Source organism: Aphis gossypii, chromosome 1 (genome assembly GCF_020184175.1).
Source record: "Aphis gossypii isolate Hap1 chromosome 1, ASM2018417v2, whole genome shotgun sequence".
NCBI lineage: Eukaryota > Metazoa > Arthropoda > Insecta > Hemiptera > Aphididae > Aphis > Aphis gossypii.
The window spans coordinates 23,889,414-23,908,389 of record NC_065530.1 but is presented as its reverse complement, the minus strand read 5'-3'; the positions used below and the strand labels follow the sequence as shown (position 1 = coordinate 23,908,389).

Here is an 18,976-nt window from a genome sequence, read left to right as displayed (position 1 = left end):
AAAATGTTCATGCATTATTCAAATGATGAAATTTAACGTTTGAGTTAATTATATGAAAAAAAAATATATTCATGTAGATTTTTGAAGCTTTCACATTTTTTCAAAGCCCATATATTCAGCCTATCAATAAAATAAAATAAACATTATCACTATAGTCATAGATCCACTATCGAGTATATTTTACTTTCGTTTTGATTCAGCGAAGGCTCATAATATGTTACACGTATTATTAATATCTACTTGTGTAGTTACTAGGGTTTCTTGGATTTTGAATGACAAAACCATTCCAAGTGTACACCTTATTAGTTATATATACAAGTGGTAACTTCCACATACCAGAACGTCATATTTTGTCACAATCAAAAATCATGCTTACAATACTTACGTAAGTGTTTTTAACAGACGTTTATGATTGTAAATAATAAAACTTTAATAATGTTGTTATCTTCAGTAAATATTAATATAAATAAAATATTTTAAAATTTTAATTATAGCCTGTTGTAGTTAATAAAAAGTTTTAAGGAATGATTATTTTAAAAATATTATTGAGTACCTATATGTAACAATAAGTCTCTATAATTTGTATTGTGTACATTAAATAAAATAATAATTTTTAAAACAAAAACTATTTGTAGTAATTTTTTATTATTGTATAGTTGAGAAAAAATAAAACACAAATTTACGAATAAGTAAAATATACAAAATAATTTAATATATACTATCAATTTATAAATCATTCAATTCAATCATGACACATTCAATGTTTTTTTAATTTCAAAATAAGTAAAATGTATTAAATTTAAATGCATCAATAATATTTATTTTTTTTTTATCTTAAACTTTCGCTGTACATGTTATTTAAGCTGTATTGTTTATAGTTTATTGATGATTAAATTTACCACAATATTACACTTGTTTTGCGCACGTGTTTTATCTGCTTTTCTCGTCAAACCATTTACTTAGATATAATACGCCATAATCATAATTCATAAATTAGTTATACACTCAGATATTTAAATAATTTCGTAAAAACTTTTGACAGAATCATGATGATAACCCTATTTATTAGTTTTACAATTAATAGTGACGTACATTTATTTGATAACCGAATAGCAGTCCTCACGTATTCATTTCCTTTTTTAGAGTATCTTAAATAGAAAACAGTTTATACTATACAAATACGAAAATATACGCTGTAAGAGCGTTAATATATATTTATTTTTTATTTTTCGTCATGTATAATACATAATATTTATTAATATTTTGAATCGTAGTCGATAGTTTGATTGTATGAGAACAAAATAAACAATTGGCTCTATTGACCTTCGATAGTGTAAAAACTAATGTATTTAGTCAGCATAGATAAGACTAATTTGGTAGACCAAAATATAAAAATTATATATACTACTAGCAAAACTAATTACAAAATAATGTTGAAAATAAATACCTAAATTGAATTTGATACAATCGTTATATTTCAGTTGTAATATATCCACAAATTAGAAGTAACTATTTTATATCGGTGGTTATAAATGACAGTAATAATAGTTTTTTTTTAATAATTAATTATTATATATTATAATATAATAGTAATTTGTTTTATTTTTATTAATCATACGTTTCGACAGCAGGGTTCATTAGCTTTTCATATGACATTTTACATAATTATAAGAACAATATAATAATAATAAAAAAGAAACTAATAACTATTTGTTTATATTTTATATATATATATTATTTCTCTACATCAGTATATATTCCTAAGAAATGATACAGCAGGTTAGCAATCTGGTCTGTTTCATGAAGTTGATAATTATTAATTTAATTTTTAATCATAGAAATAAATAAAGTACTTTCTATCAATATAATTTTAGATAATCATAATTTATTTTTATCTTAAATCACAAGTATATGTATATTTGTATACGTAATACGTATGTTTGATTGGCTTTTTAAATTACCTATACGTTTCAAAATTAGAATGATTTATAAAATTAATATTTACATAGAATTGAAAAATTATTTCATAATTATTTATATTTTATTATTATTAACTTAACAGTGACATTTTGAAATAAGTATACAATTTTTCTACTTTTGATTTTTTTCAAGATATTGTGAGCATTTTGTAACAGTTTATGAAGAAGAAACATAATACATATATATATTTTATGTTTTTTAATATAAGGACAGTATAATACTAGTTTAATTAGTTGTCGTATATTGTTAACGGTTTAGAAAGTCACAGTATTTTTTGTCAATACAATAACTACTAAAAAGTTAATAAGCATAAACTTTTTAACAGTAGTAGAAGTATGTACATATTTTTAATATTAACTTTATCTGTTGTTATATAAGTGCACGATATTTATTTAATTATACATTATAGATAAAAGTAATATCACGTATACAAATTTAATTTATTTTAGTTTTCGTTATTTTTGTTGAATGAATATTTTCTCAAAATAATTAAAGCCGCTTTTTATATTTTTGATATTGAGTGATTATTATAATTACCAATATTTCTAATAATTTATGGTCAGTATAACTTTTGATTTCTCAAATATTATTGCTCTAAAATATGCTGAAACAGTTATATAACAGGTTTAACATTAACATTATTTTTCTTATTTAAACTAAAATAATCACAATATCAACTGTCGAGCAGATGTTAATACACAACTTACTCGTATTAATACTGATTTAGTAATTATTTAAATTATTAAAATACATACTCTTAATTTAAAAATAATAGAAATTTGTATATATAGTATACATATTTTATTATTATATCCCTTTTATACTGTTTGTTAATAGTTATAATTTTTATTACCATAATTTTATAGTGCTTTTTGAATAAATATCTTGAATTATACGCATCATAATATATTCAACAACTATAAATACTTAGACATGAGGTAATTATTGATTGTTGGTATACAGTTTGTGTTTAATATGACACTACATCACTGCAATATTTAATGAACCTATAGTGATTATTAGAATAGTAGATTAGTGTTTTAATGTCTATTCACTAAAATATACATATATTTTACACCCAGGCACTTAAGTATGATAATTTTATAATTTCACTGCATTTATGATTGATTTTGTTACTCTTTAATCATTTTATATACGTAGCTGTGTGTCCAGCATAATAATATTTTATCAATATTCAACAGTTGATTATAATTAAAAAAATAGCCACTTACATATGGCTCCATGATATGCATAATGATATTAATTATTATTTATTATTATAAACGGTTGTACTTGACTACTATACTTTGAACTACATATTTAAAACAGATTCTTGACTGATTTCCGGTTCCTCATCTTGGTGCTTGAGCAACCCGGAGTTTTAGTTTCCGGGAATGTTTATTATAACACCAATGCTTCATGAACAATATTTTTACTTACAAACATTTTTGGATATTTTTGGATCTTCTAAAGAAGTATAATAACAATAACCTTGTCATCGCTGTATAACTTAACCACACATTGCTTTGAATATTTTTAATTATCTACGAGTAACATGATATTAAACGTGTCATCTCTATATCGTATAAATGTTATAATATTGTAATAATCATTCGAATAAAGTCTGTAAGACAAGTTAATCATCAGACATATTCGTAAACTAAATATTTTGTACCACCCTTATAGTTGAATGTTCTTTATAAGATAAAAAGCTAAAAATAAATATTAACTCTACACTTCATATCATTTAGATGATATATTTTAATAATCATTAATCTTAAACATTTTTAAATGTAATGAAAACAATGTTATAAACAAAAATAAATATTTACTTCAAATAGTATTTTTTTACTAATATATGAGAACATTGAAAACTATTGATAATTATCATTTATCAGCAATGGGGGTATATAGTTGTTTAGGTAGTTAACTATTTTAAATATTTACCCGTGCTATAAATTATTGTTATATTATTCTGATTTATTATAATATACGTATAATACATTGTGTGGTATAGCGTTGGTAAAATGATTAAATTATAGTTATTTCAATAAACAATCGTCTTGTCTCTTATTTTAGACATTAAATTATTTGTTTCTTATTCTCGTTTCTTCGATAATACCTTTATTATATGGGCATTGCTTTAATTATTAAAGTTTACAATATTGCGATCTACTTGTTTATTAAACATATACTTATACTTAATGTTTTTCAATAGGATAAAAAATCTATTTAAATTTATTTTAACTGTGTCGTCATCGACGACAGTCCAACACCTGACCGTGACGATCGAGGCACGCGGTCAACACGGAACGATAGATAATCATCATTCGTGCATTCGTCGCATAAATTTTATATATATATATTTATGTATGTGTGAGAGAGTTACGGTGGTAGTGGTGTTGACACGAGTGTCGTCGTATGCCTGAGGCTAATTAAAAAAAAATGTTCGGTTCATACTTTTCTGTCACTACGGTGGACAGCGGCATTCAACATCGTTGTTTTATACTCACAAACGCAGAGACGTGTGAGTTATACACCGCAACGAAAAGAAATCAGTTCAAAACGACGGTACCTATTCAACAAACTTGATTGTTTATCATCGAATAGATTATATTTAAATATTTGACTTGTTACGTCGCTACAATATTTAAGTATCTCGGATAACGATAAAAATTCATTAAATTTACATCTGACAGCTGCTATATCAATTATACACCAGATACCTACATAGTGCATACTATTATAATATAGCTGTGGTCAAAACATTTCAAGGTTTTATATTGTCGGTAAATCTTTATTGTCTTATGGGTGGTGCTGGTACTTATACTTGTATACCTATAGTAGTTTATCGTTACCGATTGTTTTTAATTTCACACGAATACTTGTGTTATAATTGATTTTATGTAAATGCATTTTTAAATAATTCTTTTAGCTTTTGAAACATCATTTTATCAAGTATTGATCATAAATAAATTTTAAAAATAGTTCAAAATGTGTTCTCAATATTATTGTTTTAATCAAATTTAAATTCAAATACAACTATACATTCAAAACGAATTTAATTATTTAAGTATACTTTAATAATTGTACATTGACACGTACCAATACGTAGTATATTTAGTTACTAGTTATAATAAATTATTCATTAACATATTTTATCTGCCATAGTAAAACAAAAATTAGTGCCAATAAATATTTTAATGGTCTGTATAATATAATATAATATTATATACATAAATTAAGTCATGTAGAGCAAGTTAAATAAAAAAAAAAAAAAAAAGAAATTATATTCCAAACAAAGTGTTATATCTTTATAATGTTTAGTATTTTTTTTTGCAACATATAATATTATATTATATTAAAAAGCGTATATAAAAAAAAAAAAAATCATAAAAATATCACTGCCCAGTGAATTTGTTTTGTACAGTAGAAATAATTTACAAATCCAGTCTACAGCCCACTTGAACAGCGTGTGTGTATTTATACAATAATATATAATGTATAACATCTAGTCCAGCTGGTTTTTTTCTTCTTAATATGTGAACACTTAAAAAAAAAAGAAAAAAGTTATTCAATAAACCGAACAGTTATAGCGCACCCGCCGTTTTCTATTCTATATACCTACTTAAAAATTGTTTCGATCACATTATTGAGCATACATTATATACACCTATATATATTTTATATGGGTATGACAAAAGCAGCGGGTTTTCTGTGTCGCGTGGTATAGGTTATACACGTCGCGTTTTCCATAGCGTCCTTTATAATGTATGATACGAAAAGCAAGATAGTTGGATCAGTCAAGTCAATATATTATACATTTATAACTCTTATACACGCATGTCATACACGCAGCACGCGGTTCTAAAATTATCAAAATACTTTTTTTTTAACATTTTTTTAACTTATTCAGATATTATGAACGACTTCGGCAAAGCGCTATTATACCTATTTTATTAATTCTTCGATGTCCACGCTCTACAGACCGTAATATCAGCACAATATTAATATGTAAACGAGTTATTTAAAAATACCATAATTGTTTTTTTGTCGTGTTAATCGTGTTATCGTTTTACGATCGTGTTACGACAGGATCGGTACACGCTAAGATATATAACATCATCTATACACATACCACCAGGTATCTATACACTATCATCTCGAACGATAAATTTGTACATTGGCAAGATGAGAGGGAAGAGGGAGTCCTGAATTTTTCGCCGCGGGTATTTTGACATCTGTTCGCCTCCACCGGGTCGTACGAAGACGTCGACGTTCAAAGAGAACCCAGAAAAGACTTATATATATATATATATATATTACGTACAAGAGACAGTCTTTGGGCCCGGGGTACGCTCTCATAACACGTCGTCCGGCGGGTAACAACGGCCGATGTAGCGAGAAACGAATACGAGCAAAGGATAAGAAAATAATAACCTCTATAGTTTTGATAGTTTCATATTATATATATTATACGCGATTGTACCGGTTTAGGTGGTGTGTGTGTGTGTGTGTGTGTGTGTGTTGCCTTGGACATATATGGCCAATGCCTTTTACGGGATTGCCGTCGTCGTCGTGGTCGTCGTCGCCGTCGCCACTGCCGCGAGCCGTTCGTCGGAGTCGCGTACAAAATGGTCGTCGTATCTCAGCGACCTCCTTACCGTTGCCGCCGTCGATCCCGCACGTACGAGTGCAACCGGGTCTTATATTATACTTTTTGAGTTGCTGGACGACGCGTGTAGGTTAGGTTAGGCTCTGGATAGGTATGCGCGAAATAAGACGGAGAAAAAATATATATAATAAAAATAAAATCACGTATATGGAATCGATATATTATTATACGTATATGTGCAGTAATATACGACAAGTACCTATACGACGTATCCGGTGTACCGCGCGTTTGACGAGAACCGTATTCCGCGACAGAGATCCTATGTGCGGGGTCATTGTGCGCTGTGTACGCTTCTCGGAAAGAAAACGGACGTTGCATGCTGTTCCTGGTGTACTTACCTTTTATCATTGTGGGTAATATGTATACGTTTGAGTGCGTTATCGGATGAAATTAGACATAATATATCATTCCTCGTGCAGAACAATATTAAAAAAAAAAAAAAATAATTCGTTATTTCGATATGTGATGGTATATTATTATTCCACATGTGGTCATCACAATAATATTACAACACATATCAGGAGAATATAATATAATGTGGTATATACGATCTAATGTAGATCAATTTACGATGTGACGCGTGTTGCCATCAAGGTGAACATTTTTTTTTTTTAAGAACAACAAGCAAACGGGCGAGAAATCGACCAAAATATACTGTTCGACGTTCGTAAATCGTTTATTATAGGTACCCCATTATTATGCAGTTAACCATTAATATACTGTTTGTATGTCTATATGCGTGCGCACAATGCGTTACTGCTTGCAGCAGAGGACATCGATCGAGCGGCTGTCACAATTCGTCTCGGCCATGTTCGTATAATAATATATAAATACGCGTTCGAGGTTTGGCTGTCGTTAGTTTTTTTAGCAACACAGTTTTTTTTTCGTGGTCGGACGAACGAAAACCCCATCAAGTATAGGAAAATGCGTTCCTTTTCGTCCTGAAGTGTTAATAATGTACGGTGACGTTTATCTTGCTGTAGGTACCGCCTGGCAGCCTAGAAATGAGTGGTTTAAAAAGTGCTCAGTTGCAAATCTATGCGGCTATGACTCTTGGTTTACGGTTTTCAGAAACTTTAGACGATTGGTGTCGGATTTCAGCATTCGGTTCATGTCATAACAATAACGCAGTTTATTATTAATTCATTAAAATTACCATTACATGAAAAAAATATAAATTATATTAAAGGAGTATTATTTAATAAGTCGGTACATCATCGTACCATATTTATATTAAGTATTATTTTATAATATGTAGTATAGATAATGATATATTATGACTAAATTATGTTTATTTATTCTTTTATTTTTTCGGTAAATGCGTTATAACTAATAACGATATAATATATTTCAATAGTGAAAAAATACGTACAAATGACACACATGTGGTTCGTGCTACTCGTTTGGACCGCTCTGTCCAAGTCGGAAAATAATTATTGTCATTATGTCTTGGGCTTCGGCCTACGTACATTTTTTAGAAACCTATTTCTAGGCTTAAATATATTATATATATTTACAATACTTTGTCGTGCCTATATAATATGTTCGTTTGATTAATTGACCAATACCGTGAAACGGATCAATATTTATTAACTATGGCCATGAATAATTTTTCTCAATCAACTACAATATCTGTGTGTAGTAAGTAAATAATTTTCACCCGTTACTTTTTTTCATATAAACACGTTAAAATATAATATTATAAATATTTATTTATTATTATATATATATATTTTTTTATCGATTTCGTCACGGTTTTCTCGTTTACATATGACTCAGCTGAGTTCAAAATCAACCGGAGGCTCTTGACATCGTCAAATAAACATACTCGATCATTCAATATTTCTTGCTGTAGGTACATATTGTATCAACACGCAGGAAAAAAAACATAAAACCGTTAAAATGAATATAAAACTTAACTCGTGAGTCGTGGTAAACACCAAAATATTACACACATTCCATCAAGTCAACAATAATTATTTTAACATGTATTATCTATTAGACATAATGTATGTAGGTACGTATATTATATCATTTACATTCATTCAAGTAGTATATAATTAGTGTAAAACCCATTAAAAAGTGGATAAATGGGTAAAAAAAAAACTCAATTGGAACAAAATACCTACCTACACGAATAATATTATAAAGATTCATGTTATCCATATTGAGTGGTTATTGTGAAAATCTGCCGGCGTGTAAAATGACACGATTTTATCGATCATCCCGCAGCACGCGTGTAAAATAACGAAATAAATTACAGTCTGTTGCACAGGTAATGTAAAACATTCGGTTCGTTCGGTATCGTTGAGTGCCTAATTAATATCGTGTTTGTCTTAACACCGCTAAACTTCCGTATCCGTATACATTACAGTCGTGATGTCTATAATATTGTAATACAACTACATCACGTGTCGGTGTCAGTATGATTACAATAATATTATGTGTATCTAAACAGTGACGATGGCCCCGAAGACATAATATTCCTTCCGATCAACACAATATTTTAATAATATTATGTTCTCCGCAGCGGAACCGATAACGCTATTATTATTATTATTCTATCTTGACGTTTATTATACCCGAAACTGGTGTAAGCGCTAAGCATACGTTATATCGTGCGCGGTATCATGTGTGTGCGACGATTGATTATAAATTATAATATATTATATTATTATAATAATTATCATGTATACAGAGTGTTTATCGAGTCTACCACGGCGGTCGACGAATCCGACGACGTCCCATTGCGGCACAGCGTGCGAGCAGCTATATCGAATAGGTGTTAAAAAAAACATAATCCTTGTTTATAATGACGACGAGAGAGACAGAGAAAGAGAAAGAGATAGAGTGAAATTCGTGCGTTTGTAATGGAATTTCAATGTTGTTTTTTTTCTTCTCTCGCCGGTTATCTGATGCTACGTATTCGGCGATGCCTATTGTTGTGGTACGTATGTGCGCGGTCTCTCCGCGGACAAGTGCCAGTGATCGGGTGGGCCGAAAACCCTATACTTACTTATACACAATATACGATGACTCCCACTCGGCGTGGCCAGCCGTACATTGAAAACGATTATATTTTTTTTATTTTTTATTTCTCATGATCGATCGACCACTTGTTCGATATAACATAACACTACCTACATATATATATATATATATAATATATATATATGTGTGTGTGTGTGTACATTATAAGATATACTTGTATATTGTATGTACATAAACACGTATCCACGTAATATACGAAGACGACACTCGCGATATTTATCATTGTCCCGCACGTAAACGCAATATTATTCTTCACCCGGGAAAAGCGATCGGTTAAACAATACGCTGTTCCTACGCCTATCATCTGCGCATATGAACCCAATATTATTATTGTTGTTGTATTGTAATAAATCTCACCTGTTGCCGAAGCGTACAGTTATTATACCCAGTGCCACTGCTAGGCGTAGGCGTATATTATATATATAATATTATAGTGGTGTAAAGTGTTATAGGCTATAATAGCTAAAGATAGACTACCTATCTGTACAAATATATAACATAATATCGATGTATAGAGTTCAAATATATTCGTTTTTGGTGGGTTCCATTTCAGAGAGTCGTTTTCACGGTATCAAATCTTCTTTTGCCAGCTCGACGGTATTGTTTAAATTATGGATGCATAATATTAATTTACTATGCGCGTCTAGTGTATATTGTATGTAGATAATAATGTGCATTATATAGTAGTTATTATTATTACTGCGGCGCGTACTCTTATAAAACATGTTTCATGTTGAAAAATTATTAAATAATAGGTACCCATAGTCGCATATACCTACAAAAAAGAAATTAACGATGCACCGACGGTGACGCTTGAAAGCCGAATATTATAATTAAACATGTACACCCGAAGACAAAACTCGAAATTATACATGCACTTACCTACCAAGAATAATGTTTATATATAGGTACGCGTTCGAAAACGATATCCATTGTATTGTTTTCTTTTTTTTTTGTTTTTGAACTGTCGTACATATACGCGTCACGTAACTCGTGTATAATAGCATTTCGTGTGGGCCATCGCCAAGCACAGACGATCGGCGATTGAGTAATATATTTGATAATATTATATCATTATATTGTCATTTCGTACACAATCTGGCGCGTACCAATTATTTCCAGATGTTTACGTTTTATGAGAGTAGGTATAGTGTACACCATGTATAATATGTTATATATGGGTACTCACTGAAGCCGGTCATTACGTCGCGGCAGGTCCTGCAGGATATATTTTATTTTATGTGAGGACGATTCATCCAGGCCGACACGCTGCGCCGGACAAGAGATTATTATATAGTTTTATGCCTTTATGGTATACGTTTTGGATTATAATTGTCATTTGCACGGATTATCGGATTTCACATTTCGTCGTCATAAATGCAGTTGGCGCCAGTTTAGCTGCGTTTTTGTTGTCTCGTGCAGCTCTTATTTTTCAAAACGTTTAAGGTGTGTGGACACTATTGGCTTTGTATAACCTTATAATATAGTAAGTTAATATACCTGCTATAATATTAATGCCTTAAAATTTTATTATGTACATTGTACACAGTATATACAAATACAATGGAACAACTACAGCATACATTCACATATAACACGTTACTTTAGAGTTTGAACTCATTAATGCTTTCCAAGGACTGATTTTTGGTATAGATGTATGATGAGTAAACAATTTTTAATTAATTGATTTGATTATATCGTTTTTATATTTTAACTGATAAATATGATAGGTACCTAATGTAAATAGATTTTCAATCATGTAATGCAAAGTTAAAGGTAAAAACTATACATACCTATACTAAAATGTTTTGTAATATGGCTTTGTAAATTGTTCATATTGTATTACAACATGCAAGATACTATTCTATATACTCGTACCACTTATTGTACATCAATACAGTTATAAGTTAATGTAATTAAATTCAAAACACTTGTTAGATATTAATTTAATTCACACTTTTAAAGTTGAATATAAAATGTATTATACGTTTGAAGAAAAACTAAGCGAATTATTCTACTTGAAGACTGAGACTATAGTTGCTGGATATTTAAGGATAAACTTAAACAAGCGGCGATGTTACTATGCTGAATAACTATTATGAAATAAACAATAGGAATCGGAACATTATTCGGACTTCATCGTGTATACAAATGTATTAATTGTTTAGTGCCGTCCGGTCCACAGTTATTATTACAGTTCGTGGGCCATAGTCACAGTGTGTTGTTTAAGCTCTTTTTGAGTTCCGGTCGAGTTGTCTGGTACAGTTTAGAAGACAGAATTACGTCGATACAAACAAAGCGTCGTCGCTTCATCGTCAGTATGCTTAGTGGTCCAACGTACACACGACTTGCACGAATCATCGTAACGCAATACAGTGATACATATTTTATACGGTTGCGGGTCGTTGTTTTATTAATAATAATATGTCACTCTAACTTTAAGACTGGTCATAGGAGAGAGAGTATAAGAAAGAGAAAAGGAGAAAGAAAATTATACAAAACAAATGTCGCCTTCTAAAATGTAAAATTAAATTAAAAGAGAAAAAAAAAGGGCACAATTATATTACATTATACAGGCTGGAAACAATGGCACGACGCAGACGTAAAACGTCTACAATGATAATAGATGCCATCTGCAATGGTATATAGTAGGCAGGTAACTATATATAGGCAAGTACGTGTGTGTATATTTTATTCTTCGCATATTATACCGACTCACAACACTGGTGCGGTCACGGGCACAGATACACGATGATATATGATCTCTGGCGTCGTAAATGTCAATTACTATAATATTATTATATTACGTGTGTATTATATGTGTGTATATATATACAGTTATAACTGCGGAAAAATTTAAAAGACACGGATGATCTGCCGCTCGGCAGTCGGCGGACCTGGATCGGGTCGAAACTGAATTATTGCCGGTTTTCCGACGCTTTTTAGCCGTTTAAAATTTTTTTGAAGACCGGTTATATTTTACACCGTCGAACACCAATTTATCGTGTGACTTATGTGTTTTCCAAACCAGTTTTCTGTAATTATTGCTAGACCGTAAAATTTATCGTATCAATAAAATCGTTATTTATTTCGTTTATACGTTTGGCACTACATTATATTATGTTCTATATTCGAGAAATAAAACAGCGTTGGTCGTCCAACACAAATAGAGACACATCTCAACGCGTTTATAATAGAATGAGTACTTAATTTTTGAACATCTGGTTGGGCGTTAAATTATTATATTATTCTTGAATATAAACTTAATTTTTCATTGTCTCAGTGTTATTTGTTCCTCCTAGCGTTGTAATAATATATACCTAGGTAGTAAATATAATAATACTCAATGCATACTACATTATGAAATGTTAAAATAATTCACACGCATATGGTACGTCATATAAATTCAATCGAAAAACACACTAATTATTTTCGAAATATAATATTGTGTCAGTCAAGATTTATAAAAATATTGTTTATACAACTTCCAACTATGTATAATCACTCAATATTACATATTTATATCAACAAATCATCGTCAATAAAATAATGCGTATAATTATATAATATTGTGATGACTCGAATTATTACGATAGATAGTTTAAATTATTATTCATCTCTGTGATAAACGATGATCTGTGTTATAGTTGCTGTTGTTATACACATATTAACTGCTGACAAAAATATTGAAACGAATTTATTTGTACTGTAAATGGAAATTATAGTTCACAATATTATTATAATACCAGTATATAGACATTAGACGTCATACTGTGTGGAAATCGTAGTGTGAAACATTGAAAACTATCTGTATCGGAACGAGTATTATACTGCGTGTAACAAGTAGTCGTATTCTCCGTTTATATGTATAGATATAAAATATAAATCAGAAGTCTCGGCGAATACGATCATCACGACATTTCGTGTCGTCGTAATTATTATTACTCAGCCGACTGTTTAAATATTTCGTATTAATTTAGCTACCTGTACATATTTTCCGTTCACTATTAAATCGTTTAAATACAGACTCGTATATTATGTGTATAAAAGAAATCGTGTAGGTTAAAAAACCTACATAAAATTCTATAGGTGTTTGTCTTGTGATAATTTCGTTTTTATAGTCTTTACGGAAACGCCACTATAGAATTTATTAGTTTATGACAAAATAAATGTAAATATTATGTTATAAATTATAATTTTTAAGTTATACTACTACTACTAAAGTTTATTGGATCAGACTAATTTTAGTTCTTAAAAAGTGCGTTTAAATAATAAAATGAATATGATTTAATAATTCAAGTATAAGTACTTTAAATTATATACTATATACATATAATATACCTACTTATAAAAAAAAAAATGCGTTACTATAAAATATTAGTTTGACGTTGTTTGTATTTTCGTGTTATGTAACTGTTATTTTGTTATCTAACGTGTTCAAAAAGTCAAATATAATTTTTTGAGCAGCGTTATTTTCACTTCGTATGCAGCAATATTTAGGTATTCAATTTGTTTAAATAGAAATAGATCTTCACTTCATATGTTATTAATTTATTATTATCACTATAATAACGTCGCAAAATATTTTCCTCCTGCAAGTATTAGGATTAAAATGTCCGTGGTCCAAACAGGTGAGGTTTGATACCCACGCCTGTTATTAGGTCCAATTTTGAATTCATTAATAAACAACGTGATGAAAAAAAATCCTGCCTACGTAGCAATTACCGTATGGCGGCCGAGGCTGCAGTGGCGACGGTTTTATATCGTCCCTGTCACACGCATCTGGATCATAACGGTGGAGAATTATGAGCCGTCGAAAGGTGGAGGATCTAACTCTAGATTGTAACGGGAAGAGGGGAGAAGGAATAAATTTATACGAAAATTATAACGCGCCAGTTGGTTGTTTTTTTATGTAATAATGATAAATTAAATTGTTTGTCGATAATACACCTATAATATGTATATAATGTTGTAAACCAGTTTCTTTCTTTTTTTCACTGAAATGCGCCCACACGGCGCCTGGTGCGTCGATCGTAATTCGCGCTGGCGCCTCGAGGAATTTCCCCAATTTCCATTAGGCTGCGACCCCGGGAGTCGAAATTTTCGACAGACTATCCGTTTTATCATGAACCCGATTCCGAGACTCAGATTCAAAGTCGCCATCCCAAAACTCCCGGTGTTTCGCTGACATTTGCAAACATGTGTTCGGGACTCGTGTTGCGTCCTTATATGCGTTGCAGCCGTTCCCATACGGTGTCTCGTCGTTTAATTATTAGAAAAAAAAAATACCAACAACAAAGAGGTCAAGACTTTATTTTAATTTTTTAACATTTTTTTTTTTTTTTTTTACTGACAGAGACAACATTTACCGTCTGGACTTGGACGATTTGAAAAAAATCGAGGCTGCCCGATGGCCGGCTGCTGAAGAAAAGGTGCAGCTGTGTCTAGTAAAAGGCCAAAGTGTCGACGACTGCCATAACTACGTCAAAGTACTACTGTCCACTGGGAAACGGCTATTTGCATGCGGAACCGGAGCTTTTTCACCACAATGCACGTGGAGAGAGGTAATGACTAATAAAACATTAATAGATTTTTTCGATTTTCTGAGCTTTAGGTTGGCTATTTAAGCGCACATTTGAAGTATTATTTATTATTTTAAAGTAGTTTCAAAACAAGGCACATGAACTATTGTTGTATCTCTTATATACTAGTATCAAATTATTGTTGTATACACGTACTGTTGATGATTGCTTTGATTTTAAATTGTATTTGTATTTAAACAATACTTATACATTCATCTTAATAAAACATGGATAAATGCAGTAATTTAAAATTTTCAACAGTCGGTCATTATAAAAAATGATAACGTTTATTTATGTAATTTTAAAATCGCCTTTGGCCCCGCCTGTCCTGACTGGATCTATGATGATTAGAGCTGGCTTACAATAATATTGTAGTATTATTATTCCCATGCGAGAATGCATTTAGCCAATTATAATACATCAATGTCAGTGAGCGCGGCGAAAGTGTGTCATCCGTTCTCGGTCGGGGAGTGTGCGAGGGGGCTCTTTTAGCTTTTATACACAAACTAATTGTACAACGTTTATGTGTGTGGATAGATGGAAAATGCCAACACCGTTACCGACACCGTGCGTGGGGTAGGCAAGTGTCCGTATAGCCCTTTGTCCAACATCACAGCCATGATCACACTCAACGGCCAGTATTTTGCCGGTAGCCCGATGGACTTTTCTGGCGCAGATTCGGCTATCGTCCGGGACCTGGGAGCTTCGTATCTGCGGACAAAGAACTATGATGCCAAGTGGCTGAACGAGCCTCAGTTCGTTGGGTCATTTGAGACCGACGCCTATGTGTACTTTTTGTTCAGAGAAAGTGCGGTGGAGTACATAAACTGTGGCAAGGTACGTCTTTGATTGTCGTTTAAATATAGGAAATATACTGTTTTCAGTTTGCTCTGGAAATGTAACCGTTTAGGAATTGTAAATTGTAAATCTTTATATACGTATATGGTACATATCACTGTGGATAAAAGTTTTTAAATTTATTATTTCGATAATAATTACTGAATAGTATTATATTTTTCATTATATGCACAATATTAATATCAAAACTATTATATATTACAGAAGGTGTACTCAAGAATAGCTAGGATGTGCAAAAACGACGTGGGCGGACAAACTATGCTTCGAGACAATTGGACCACGTTTATTAAGGCCCGTTTAAACTGTTCTTTACCTGGTGACTATCCGTTTTATTTTGATGAAATTCAAGGTATGACATATCTACCGGACGAAGGATTGGTGTACGCTACATTTACTACACCGAGGTAATATATTATTGAGATTTTTTTAGTAGGTTGTCCGATTCCTGCAGGCTATAATATCGTCTAACGTTAGATAGAAATCTCTTTTCATTGGTTGTTCCTTTTAATCTCAGAATTCACACAATTAGTACTAAGAATACTTTTAAAACTAATTTAAACTCTTACACAAGTACAAATTAATATTAATTTCTATTTAAAATATGTAAAACATAGTATTCATACCTAAATATGGCTATATATAAAGCTTTTTTTACAACTTTATAAGTCTGTTTCATTCCGATTCTAACATATTTTCTTTAGAGCGTACCTTTCTGTGAATAGTGGCTTTAGCGTTTTATTTTAAAATATATTAAACCATCGTATAATTTAGTTTCCAGTTTTTCAACTATCTTTATAAGATGTGTTATTATTATTAATATTACTATTACTGCCTATGAACTAATGTGAATACTTACACTTAAAGTTACTTAAATTAAAACATGTGATATTATTCTTTACAGCAATGGCATAGCTGGATCAGCAGTATGTAGTTTTAATCTTACCGCTATAAATGCAGCGTTTAACGGACCGTTTAAACACCAAGCCAGCGTCGGTTCAGAATGGGTACGATATAACCCACCGCATCAACTCAACCACGGACACTGCCAAAGACAGGATCCAAATCAGATACTTGACTCGTCGAGGTATTTAATTTATTATCATTGTTATTATTAGTAGTACCTATATAATATAAGTACCTATTGTACTAGAGTTTCTGAGTTTATACAATATAACATATATAAATTATAAACCTATAGTTTAAATACAGAGGATATAACTCCGATGGTGGTCGAATCGTTTGTTTACCTGTTATTTATTTTTTTTATGTAAATCTACTAATTCATATTAAATTATTCTTTTATTCTTTCAATTTTTTATATTCATTTTTTATGAACGACGAACGTACAATATTGAAAAATAATACTGCAGACTATTTTCAAAAGTTTTAATTATATCGAAACCTAGCCTAAAGATTTATAAAACTTAAAAAACATACATATTATATAACGCGAGTTATTTATGATCGAGTTGGGTGTCATACAAGGGTTATAATTGCATTTTTCATTCGTCCAAACAAGTTTTATTTTTTTTTTTAATTTTAGATGTATCTACCTATATATTATTGAGTTATGTCTTATCATGATAGATAACTGAGAATAAAAGTGGTTTTTAATGTATTAAATATTATTAATATTATTCACTTAAACATTATATACATTTTTGATTTACGTTCATTTTCGTATGTAATATATTATGTTTTGGACAGACGGTGTCTGGTATAATAATAATAATATGTCAGTCATTATTAGTGGATAAACCATTTATGTTTTATACTCAAGTACCTAATATGTTTCGTATTTTTACAGATACCAACTGATGGACAACGCAGTACAGCCCACCACAATGGATCCTCTGTATTACAAGCCATTGGAAATTCTAACTCACATTGCTGTGGACGTCGTACCGACCAAACCGCACGGATCTTTAAAAGTCTTATACGTGGCCACGACTGAAGGTACAGTGAAAAAGATAACTATTCTACCGAAGTCTTCGGTCACGTGCACGCTGGAAGAATGGAAAATATTTCCCGAGGGTTCCGGTTCCCAAATCATGGCGTTGCATTATTTGAAAGTCACGGTACGTCGTAATAGCTAATGTTTTTTTTTATGCGGTCGATTTGTAGAATTATGTGCTCATTCGGTATCGTGTGTTTATGATTGCGCAGGATTCAATATACGTGGGCACTCGTGATCGGGTGTTGAAAATACCGGCTCAACACTGTGGCCGGCACCGGAGCAAGGAAGCGTGCATGAATGCGATGGATCCCTATTGCGGTTGGAATGAGCATGTCGACAAGTGTCAACCACCGACAAACGGTAACATCATGGAACATAATTGGCGACAGGACGTTACCAAGTGTCCGGACCGGTCGAGGCCGATCGACGGTGGTTGGTCCAGCTGGTCGACATGGACTGCGTGTACGCAAAACGTTAACGGCAAAGAGTCTAGCGACCAATGCTTGTGTTCGAGCAGAACGTGCACGAACCCCGAACCCAAGTACAACGGGGCTGATTGCCAAGGTCCTACCATACAGGTGTGACATGCAACCAGTTTATATTATATTACCTAGATGTGCACTAATTAAATCGACTATCGGAATGGCTATTAACTATTTTTTTTATCGAGATGCTTTACCCTTAACGACAATTGTCGTAAACAATTTTTATTGTTTTGCTTATAATTTTTTATACTCTATTATTTTCCCTTTTCCACAGATAATACGCATTAGTTCATTACAATAGTGTATTTTGATTTTTTTTTTACATAAACAATATTCCTTTAAATTGGTTTTATATGCTAATTTTTTAGTATAACGTGCAGTTACCATA

General features: G+C 31.2%; 1 protein-coding gene across 1 annotated transcript in view; it reads left to right on the top strand.

Annotated features, from left to right (window-relative positions):
• LOC114124103 (semaphorin-5A) overlaps positions 1 to 18,976 on the top strand; it is a 46,270-nt gene that overhangs the window by 23,521 nt on the left and 3,773 nt on the right. The window contains exons 4-9 of the mRNA XM_027987281.2: positions 15,063 to 15,270; positions 15,826 to 16,125; positions 16,351 to 16,550; positions 17,048 to 17,230; positions 17,954 to 18,224; positions 18,313 to 18,681. Coding sequence (XP_027843082.2) covers positions 15,063 to 15,270; positions 15,826 to 16,125; positions 16,351 to 16,550; positions 17,048 to 17,230; positions 17,954 to 18,224; positions 18,313 to 18,681 — 1,531 coding nt within the window. The remainder of the gene's footprint in view (positions 1 to 15,062; positions 15,271 to 15,825; positions 16,126 to 16,350; positions 16,551 to 17,047; positions 17,231 to 17,953; positions 18,225 to 18,312; positions 18,682 to 18,976) is intronic.